At 32.8% G+C, this 10,254-nt stretch overlaps 1 protein-coding gene across 1 annotated transcript; it reads right to left on the reverse strand.

Moving 5' to 3' along the window:
- Positions 1–463: 463 nt before the first annotated feature.
- LOC141846595 (pentatricopeptide repeat-containing protein At1g11630, mitochondrial-like) lies at positions 464–5,661 on the reverse strand. Its single transcript, XM_074734632.1, has 2 exons — positions 4,432–5,661; positions 464–678 (listed from the first exon to the last, which is right to left on the reverse strand). The coding sequence occupies exon 1, from the start codon at positions 5,625–5,627 to the stop codon at positions 4,449–4,451; it is 1,179 nt and encodes a 392-aa protein (XP_074590733.1). The 5' UTR covers positions 5,628–5,661; the 3' UTR covers positions 464–678; positions 4,432–4,448.
- Between the last annotated feature and the right edge of the window lie 4,593 nt (positions 5,662–10,254).

Raw genomic sequence — 10,254 nt, forward strand, 5'->3', positions numbered from 1 at the left:
GTCAGCAGCTGCTGCATCTCGTCGGTGTCGGCGCCGCAGTGCACGGCTGTCTCGGCCTAGCCGGACACCGACGAGGGAATGAGCGAGGAGAAAAAAGCGGTCAAGGACTTGGTGCAGCAGAATCTGCAGAGCAGCCATAAACATTACTGGTCTTCGTTCTCGCTAAAGATCACATCTTTCCACACAAATTTCATAATGCTTCGAGTAAAGAAATCTAGAGAAGAACAGCACTCCCCATTTCTTCCGCTAATGGAAACTATGTGTTTGTGGTTGCAGGAAGAAGAACCAAACAAGACTCCATCTTTCTGCCCCTCCTTCGTGGATTGGAATATTGTAAAGCTAAAATTTCAGCCACTTCCTGTTTGTTTCTTTTGTTTGCGTCTCGCTTCGGAGAGAAACGTCAATGTAAATTGCAGTATATGAAAAAGGAACCTGTTCAAAGCTCAGAACCTTCTTCTTCCCCTTGCAATAATTGAGAAAATTCGATTATTGTTGTGTTCAACAGGCTAACGAAAAAGAAAAGGGGGGAAAATGCAACACCATTACAATTAACATCAAAACAAGATCACAGTAGCTGCTCATGATCCATCGTTGACGGGTTAGGATTTGCAGATGAATGGATGCTAAATTATATGGGAAACAAATTATGCTTGTGCATCCATCCCGTAGGAAGAGCTCCTGCAAGTTCAAGTCTCTGATTAGAGTGGATAAATGCAATACAAATATAAAAAGATCAACTTTGAAAGTAGAGAGAAGAAAATTCACATTCTACTGAAACCCTAGGAAAATAAAAACTGAAGATAAGTTCCTAGTCCTTGATTCATGATCTATTCCACACTCAGTGTAGTAATTAGTAAAGAGGGAACTGGATCAACCATCCTCTCCAAAAAGGGAAACTAACATTGGAAGTCCAGACCTTAATCATGCATTTATAGGCGCTTACACAAATTATGAGATAAAGTTGAACATATGAATGCCTAGGTTCAACAGCTCCAGTGCTTGTACCACAGCAATCTATAAATTACTACTGTTCCCAACTTCAAGTATTTGCACGAGGTGGAAGCTGACCAGGTATTGATGCATTACTGGCTGAAAAGTGTATGAAAACAATTAAGGGGGAGAATAATGTATGGTAATGTATCATAGGAAAGAGAAATATGAACATTCTAAATCTTATTCAAGTTGGAACACAGATATTATCTATGTTCAGACTTCAGGTTATTAGAAAAAATAGAATTAAGAGTTTAAGACCGACGAAGATGAGGATGATAAAATAGTGTCAATCTTCAACAGAAGTTATGTTCAAAAGGTAAAGTTAATGACAATCTTTAATAAACTGAATGGTCTTCTTAGTTTGATTCCAGTTGTCATGCAGCACAAGAAGAGGGCTTCATTGTTTGAAGCAGAAATATAGTTTTAAAATGTATAGGACTGTAGAAACTTAGGCATCACACCTAAAGAACTCTAACCATCACACCGTTATTTAGGAAGATTATATGACAAAATGTAGAAGCTTGGATTTTCTTTAAAATTTCACTCTTCCATTTCATACTTCAGTAATACCGCAAAAACATATTTATTTATACTGACTCATAAAATACAAAAAGAAAAAAGAAAGCATAAATGATTCATACAGTTTATTTTGACTAACTCTTAGAATTTCTTGCAGCCAATAAAGGCTCTTTTGATTGACTCTTCAACTTCTCAAAGGGACAATGTTGACTCACCTACACTTTTACATTATTTCCCAAATAGACACATCATTATTCAAAGTATGTCAAATTAAAAATTGGGCTTTGAAATCTTCATTTCTACACTAATGACTTTCAGAGAAAGCTGTCATTTGTCAACATCAAGTCTCCCAGGGTGAGAAAAACTCATCTCAGATGAGTTAAAAGCTTCAGCTGTTTAATCCACCATCAATAATCCATATACATTCAGACAAGAAAAGAGTTGTCTTCCATTGTCATGACAAGATATTGTTGATAACTTCCTTTTCTGACACAATCTGATGGTCATTACATCTTTAATTTTTTCTTTCTATGTTTAAATTGATGACAAACGAGTATTAGGTTCATTACTTGTCATAGCATCTTCATATTCACAAAATAAGGTGAGATCCTCAACGTTGAATAGTTTGCTAATACCCATGTCGGCTGGTTGATAAGGGGCATACGCATTAAAGCTTATTTCCTTCAAAATTTTGTAAGGAGCAACATTATTTAAGTGATTTTTTAAAACTCCTTTGGATATCGTTCAAGCCTTATATGAACCATATTCATATTCCCCACCTCAAATTCAATATTCTTTTGAGATCAGCATGCATCTTATATTTTTCATTTCATAGCAATTTTTCACCTCATATCATCATGTACATCTTGCATATGTTTACTAAAAACATCAACTTCAACACTTGATCTTGCCTCCAATGGGATAGGAACCACAGATTGATTTTCTAGGAGGTCTACCTGTTACAATTTCAAATGGACTTCAAATGGATCATGTCTAGTGGACCCATTTATAGAATTGTTATATGCAAATTCAGTTATAGGAAGATCTTGATCCCATGTGGCAACATACTCTCCAACCAGGCAATAAAACAAGTCACCTAAACTTCTATTGACAACCTCTATCTGACCATTAGTTTAAGAGCAGAAAGAAAAAGAAAGCATCACCTTCACATTCCATAAGGTTTGCTAAAAGTATCTTGTGAGCTTCACATCTAGATTAGAAATAATTGTTAATGGAAAACCATGACGATGAACAATTTCCTTAAAAAAGAGCCTAGCAATGTGGACAACATTTGAAGATTTTGAGCATGGACTAAAGCGCATCATTATTGAGAATGACCCACCACCACAAATATAGCCATGTCCTCAAATGGTTCTAGGTAAAGAAGGGGCAAACTTCATGCTTACGTTCTGCCATGGTTTGTGTAGCATAGGGAGTCGCATATACAAACCTCTATTTTCATTCTTCCTTTAGATAACTAGCACGTGCAACATCTAGAAATAATCCTAGCTATTTGGTTTGTGTAGCATAGGGAGACACATATGCAATCCTCTATTTTCATTCTTCCTTTAGATAAGAAGCACGTACAGCGTCAAGAAATACTAGGAGAGATTCTCGTTCTGTTACTAATTTGAGCAGTAAATCTTGTATTGTATTGTTCAACAAAGAGGACTATTTTCACTATATACATGATCGGCATAACACCCTGTGTGGCAGTTAACACATAACACGACTATTATAAATTCTAATAATGCTTAAGGAAAGCAAAAAAACTCTGTTGGCTATTATACATTAAAGGGCACTAATCATGTTATGCCATACATGACTTACCGATTGACCACTTTGAATCAGGATAACAAATAAGGTAAAGAGGTTCCAAAATGACAGCTAATTAATCATGACATAGCAAAACCAATCAACTTTATGCAGGTAATGTCTCTGCTAAAGCAATAGAAACTAGAAAGCGATAAAGAGAAACCTGGTAAAAGATATATCTGTTAAGAAACAGTGGCACTAATATCATTATACTGTATTTGTATTATACGTCTAGTATTGGAGACTTGTCTTGCAAATTTGTCATACTTGAGCAATTCAACTTGTCAATTGATGGAATGTTATGGCCATAAAATAATGGTAAAATGATTTGTGAAGTCGGGCATAAAATACATTTCTTTCAATCATCACAAACTCCGGCAAAATAGACATTAATTAAATTCAAGGTTAAAAAAGCAAACAAGGAAAAAAGCAACCAGATGTAAAAATGCAGATCTAAAAGGTGACAGAACTCTTGTTCCTTAGGAAATGTCAATGATTGCTAAAGAAAAAAATTTAACAATGTAAAGACGGTTATGTGGCCAGTCCAGTATTAGCATATTTAAAAAATATTTACATTGATAAAAATGACTAACATACAATAATGTATATTAGTGAGACCTCTGATCCATACTTGTGCAGAAAAATATGTCAGTGCAATTCACACGAAATACAAAAATTATATATAAGCAAACAAATAGAGTAGCATAGGGCTTAAAACCAATCTGTTTTACTCTAAATTGGTCCAAATGAACTTCATAAGTTATTTTTTTCACTGCACATGCAGTCACATATGCAATCTACAAATCACAAACCATATGTGACCGTTGAGTGGCCCACTTCAAATTCCACCTAAAAGATCACATATGGCTTTATAAACGATGGACCAAACAGCAACATGATTAAAAATCTATAAGAGCTAAACAAATGGAGCCTCAACGGTAATAAACCCCTCTCAATTGATTGCCAAGTACACAGAACATATCAAGAAGGAGAATGACAGCTAAGGCAAAAAGTATATGAACAAACAACACATGAAAAACTGATCAAATAAAATCCAATCTAGGCTACAAAAGGAACGTGCAGACAAAATCCAACAATGCATACCGCTATGATTTTTCAGACTATTTTGGAAATGCCTCTTCCACTTCTTTCCACATATCTGCATTCCCTGGGAACTTTTCTTTCACCTTTTCCATTATATCCCTTGCCTCCTCCACCTTTGAGGATCCAATGAGCCCTTTCACAAGCATCTTCATGGTTGAGAAATTTGGGATCCAGTTATGTGCCATAGAATCCTTGCAGACAGACAGCGCAGCCTCAAAATCCCCACCTCTGCACAAGAAGTGTATTAGAGTGAAGTGGCATTTACTAATTGGAACATGACCTCCTCCCTTCATCTCCTGGTAGAGCTTCTTGGCATCCTCCAATTGGCCTTCATTGCAAAACCCAAATATCAAGTGGTTATAAGTTATCCAAGTCGGTTTTGGTCCCTTTTTTTTCATCTCCTTGAAGAGCTCCTTTGCCTCATTTGTGCGCTTTAGCTTGCAGAGGCTCTGGATCCTCAAGTTGTAGATGCCGAGCCCATGGTCACAGTCGTGCTTCTTCATGAGCTCCAACACTTTATCGACCTCGTCAAACCGCTTTTCCCTGTAGAAACCATCAAGGGCATTGCAGAAAGTGGTCGTGTCGGGCTTGACGCCGGCAGTGCACATCTGGTCAAGTACCGAATAGAATGAACGGGTGGTGCCCGACTCGGAGAAGGCCTTGATGACATTGTTGTAGGTTTCAATGTTAGGGGTAATGCCGTGGGCGCCTGGGAAGTCGCTGAAGATGCGGCTGACTTCCTCGTGTCTGCGGCTGACGATGCAGGCGAAGAGTAGGGCGTTCAGGGTCCGGACGGAGGGAGATTTCTCGAAAGCGCGGATGGCGTCGTCGTGCAAGCCAGCTTGGCCAAAGAGTACAATGGCGTGGGGGAGGGAGGCGGGAGGGAGGGAGTCAAGGATCGAGTGCACTTCGGTAAAGGACTGGGACTTGGCGAGGGCGGAGATGGCGTCGGAGAGAGCGAGGCGGTCGAGGTGGGAAGCAGAGGGACAGAGCGACGCAGCACGGCAGATATCCACTATGCGCGAGGGATTAGTTTCGGACTTGAGGAGGCGGAGGGCGGCGCGAGACTTCTGTTTGCTGGTGAGCACGGCGGAAGGATCGGAAGGGTTGAGGATGGACGACGCCGAAGAAGAGGAGAAGGCGCGAAGGTGCAGTTGGCGCCGGAGCTGGCTGCGAACTAAGGCGGCGACTGCCATGGCGACCAGAGAGAGAGAGAGAGAGAGGATGATATCTGAGGGTTTAGGGTTCAGGCAGCTCGCAGAAATGTTATCTGGCATAACAATTTGACGCTCTCGTATCGCCATCCAACGGGCCCGGGTCCAGTAATGGCCGGCCCATCCACGGGCCCGCTTTGTTCTTTTTCTCTTTTATTTTTCTATGGAATAACCATTTTCTAGAAGAGAAATGATATAGAGGATAAAAAATACAACATGAAACTAATATGACATACTTTGCATAGTTATGGGTTCCACTGCATGGATGTGAAACTTATTGCATATAGTGTGTCATGTTGATTTCATACTGCATTTTTTCATATTGCATATCATTTATGGTGCTCTTTCTAGAAATAAAAAATCAAACAGAATGAAGCACGTCCCTTTTGTCCAAAGAGGCTGAACTTGTGGTTTATTACAAAAGCACCCCTGATTTCTTTATCATTTATGGTGCTTTTGGTTCAAATTATCGTATATAATCTTAATTATGTAATTATCAGATAATCATATAATTAAAGTTATGAGATATAAAATATAATTTAATATTATTTGATTCAACTTATTTATTTGAAGTGAATAAAACATAATCAATTTAATATTTATTATATTATCTTTATTAAATTAAATTAATAATATTAATGATGATAATAAATTAATAATATATCAAAAAATATAATTTATTTAAAATTTTTAAAATTTAAAATAAATTTATATATTTTTAATAAAATAATTTATTAAAATAATTATTTTAATAAGATAATTTATTAAATTAATAAATATAATTTATTAATTTTATTTTTTAAAATTTAAAATAAATTTATATATATTTAAAATAATAATCTATTAAAATAATTATTTTAATAAGATAATTTATTAAATTAATAAATATAATTTATTAATTTTATTTTAATAAAATAACTTATTAAATTAATAAATAATTTTATTTTAATAAAATAATTATTTTAATAAAATAATTTATTAAAATTAATAAACATCATTTATTAATTTTATTTTTTAAAATTTAACATAAATTTATATATTTTTTAATAAAATAATTAATTAAAATAATTATTTTAATAAAATAATTATTAAATTAATAAATATAATTCATTAATTTTATTTTTTTAATATAAAATAAATTTATATATTTAAATAAATAATTCATTAAAAAAATTATTTTAATAAAATAATTATTTTAATAAAATAATTTATTAAAATAATCATTAAAATAATTTTTTTAATAAAATAATTTATTAAATTAATAAACAACATTTATTAATTTTATTTTTTAAAATTTAACATAAATTTATATATTTTTTAATAAAATAATTTATTAAAATAATTATTTTAATAAAATAATTTATTAAATTAATAATATAATTCATTAATTTTATTTTTTTAATTTAAAATACATATATATATATATATATTTTATAAAAAAATAATTTATTAAAATAATTATTTTAATAAAATAATTATTTTAATAAATATAATTCATTAAAATATAATTAAAAAAATATTTGTTAAAATAATTTATTAAATTAATAAATATAATTCATTAATTTTATTTTAATAAAATAATTCATTAAAATAATTATTTTAATAAAATAATTTATTAAATTAATAAACATCATTTATTAATTTTATTTTTTAAAATTTAACATAAATTTATATATATTTTAATAAAATAATTTATTAAAATAATTATTTTAATAAAATAATTCATTAAATTAATAAATATAATTCGTTAATTTTATTTTTTAAAATTTAAAATAAATTATCTTTTTTAAAGTTTATAAAATTTTAAATTAAAATTTATTAAATTAATTAACTTGATTTTAATTAGATTTCATAATATATTTCAATTATCTGAGTTTTAAAATCGAACGGTAATCATGAAAAAATTTTCGTTAACCTCCGAAATTGTAGAAAATCTTAAGCTGCTAAGGTAATCACATTCTTAGGTTATAACTCATTTACTGATGTGGCGTCAATATTGTATTACTTGGGAATCGATCATAACTTGAACCAAATAAGATTATCATTAATAATTTTAGACAGATAATCAACATTATTAATAATAACCTCCAACCAAATGCCCATAAGGACTAGCTACCACCTTCTTTACCATTAGCACATTTTTAAAATTAGTCGAGCATTAATTCATCCCCTTTCCTAGTCTACCTTCATAGCTACATGTGGTTTATTAAAAAGTTTTAATATTTTTTAAATATTAATTTAATTATCAACTAAATTAATCAATTTTGTATTGGTTCAATTTTTTATTTTAATAATAAAAATTATCAATTCGATTAATAAAAATATTAATTAATTAGATTATAATAAATTTAATTTGATCGGTTCAATTTTAACTGAATGTTCACTCTTAAATATAACCATTTGAGTCCAATAGCATCAATATTTGATAGGTCAATTGATTGGACAAGTGTTTAGTTGAGGAGATGTGTTAAATAAGTGAATAGCAGGGCTAAAACTATATAAAAATTCTTCAAGAGCTTTTAGACACTTGGAAGTCATTGTCAATCATTTAATTCTCCTATTCTCATCATTGACATGTATTCTTGGAAGTCATTGTTAATGATTTAATTCTCCTATTCTCATCATTGACAAGTATTCTTGGAAGTCATTGTTAATCATTTAATTCTCCTAATCTCATCAATGACAAGTATTCAAAGGAAATCTAAACATACAAGGTTCATATATCTTCGGTATTTAGCTATTTGAAACAAAAAAGTTTTTTAATAGATGAACAAATGTTCAATCAAAATCACTCATCATAATCTATGGTCATTGATAACCCTAGATTTGATGTGTCATGATTAAGGTTGCAAATTGATTTAATTATCGAAAATCCATGAAGAATACAAACAAATATAATATAGGGACCTCGAGTCGTATTTTTTCAAGGGCTAATAGAAAATTGTTTAAGTCGAGCTCGCGTGTCGTTCTTTTTGGATTTTTCAAATGTAAATGGGGTTTTGGTGTTTTCAAATTAAAATGTAAATGAAAGAAATTAAAACAGGAATGAATTAATGACACTTGCAAGTAAAACCGACTTATCCCTAACTTAGAAATGCAATGCAAGAAATTAGGAAATTGAAAAGCTATACTAAGACAAGAAATTGAGTTTAAAGAAACTAATCTAGCTTGTAAAGATCAAACAAATATGTAATCTAACTAATCACTACAATTCACCAACACAAACAATAAAAGCTTAACCCACAAACTTAAAATCTGAGACCTACATTCTCCTTGATACGGAACAGTGAATTGTAGTGGCACGGAACAGTGATTTCAGATTTTAAGAAAGTTTGTAACAAAGCTAAAACAACTATAAAACAATTAGCTAACCAAATTCACTGAACTAACATCAACACCAATGCTTAAGCTGTAAAACCCTAACAAACTGATATTGAACAGTATCAAATGATACTGCACAGTGTGTTGAAATGCAGGTTCAGGAGGTTTTAAAACAAAGCTCACAAAACGTCTAAACAAATCAATCAACAATAACAGCTAAAGGATTAACCAAATAATAGTAATTCAAGAGTTGTAGATAGAAATTTGATCAAAACAAACATTCAGAAATGAATTACAGCAAAAGTAAACAAAAATCAGAATGAAGTTTCAAAAACAGGTAAACTTATCCAACCCTTCTCTTTTCCATTGCTTCTCCTCAACTTGGTGTCTATCAAGCTGTTGAATCACAATGTAGCTTCAATAACTCCTCTGGAATCTAGAAAATGGTCGCTGTGTGGTTTGCTCACTGCCAGCAGCCCGAATTGCCAAAGAAACCCTCTCCAACAAAAACAGAGTGTTGTGCAGATAAGTTCAGTTGGCAAAACTGGATTACGTGGCTTCTTCTTGCTCTGATTGATTTGTTGATGATTCCGTGATGCTCCACGATCCTCAAAGGACCCCTCAAAGGACCGCGGCTTCGGATTGTGCTGTGGATGGCCGGAACAAGCAGAAATAGGAAAGTTGGCTGCTGGTGAAACCCTCGCCATCGTGCCAAATCTAGCTGCCGAATTTCACCCAATTGACCGGATTTGGACTTCTCAAGGATCAAGGATTGCAATGTAAGTGGTTTGGGAGGAAGGGGGCTCGTTGTGAGGTACGCGCCTCAGCAGAGTGTCGCGGTTGGGAAGATGAACAGTGGCACAACCACTGTTCACTCATTTCTCTCGGGTTTTTATCCAGGCAATTAATCAACATATCTGAGCCGTCTAATTTGCATCTGATGAGAGAGAGCTTGATCTGGGGTTTTAGGGAAGCCTAGGGTTTGTAAAAAATGATAAATCTTGATCGGGCTTGAGTTAGGTCATGTCCTAAATGTGGCTTGATCGATTTGGGCAAACTTGGCTCGATTCGATCGCGGTTGAGCTCGATCTTGATTCAATTTGAGCCCTACAATTAATTAAACTCAATTAATGTAAAATTCACCATTAAATCATGAAAATCATAATCATGCCTCAAATTATATAATATAGCACAAATACGATCAAATCGATTCATTACACAATTTATTTTCATGCAAGAACTCAAAAAATGAATCGATTAAAATGCATACAACCTTAACTCATCAAAT

The sequence above is a fragment of the Curcuma longa genome, chromosome 15, assembly GCF_044706935.1.
Source record: "Curcuma longa cultivar G26 ecotype Majalengka, Jawa Barat chromosome 15, ITB_CL_G26_1.1, whole genome shotgun sequence".
Taxonomy (NCBI): Eukaryota; Viridiplantae; Streptophyta; class Magnoliopsida; order Zingiberales; family Zingiberaceae; genus Curcuma; species Curcuma longa.

Excerpts from the sequence above, each read along its gene's own strand:
- LOC141846595 (XM_074734632.1), bottom strand. The coding sequence starts at position 5,627 with ATGGCAGTCGCCGCCTTAGTTCGCAGCCAGCTCCGGCGCCAACTGCAC.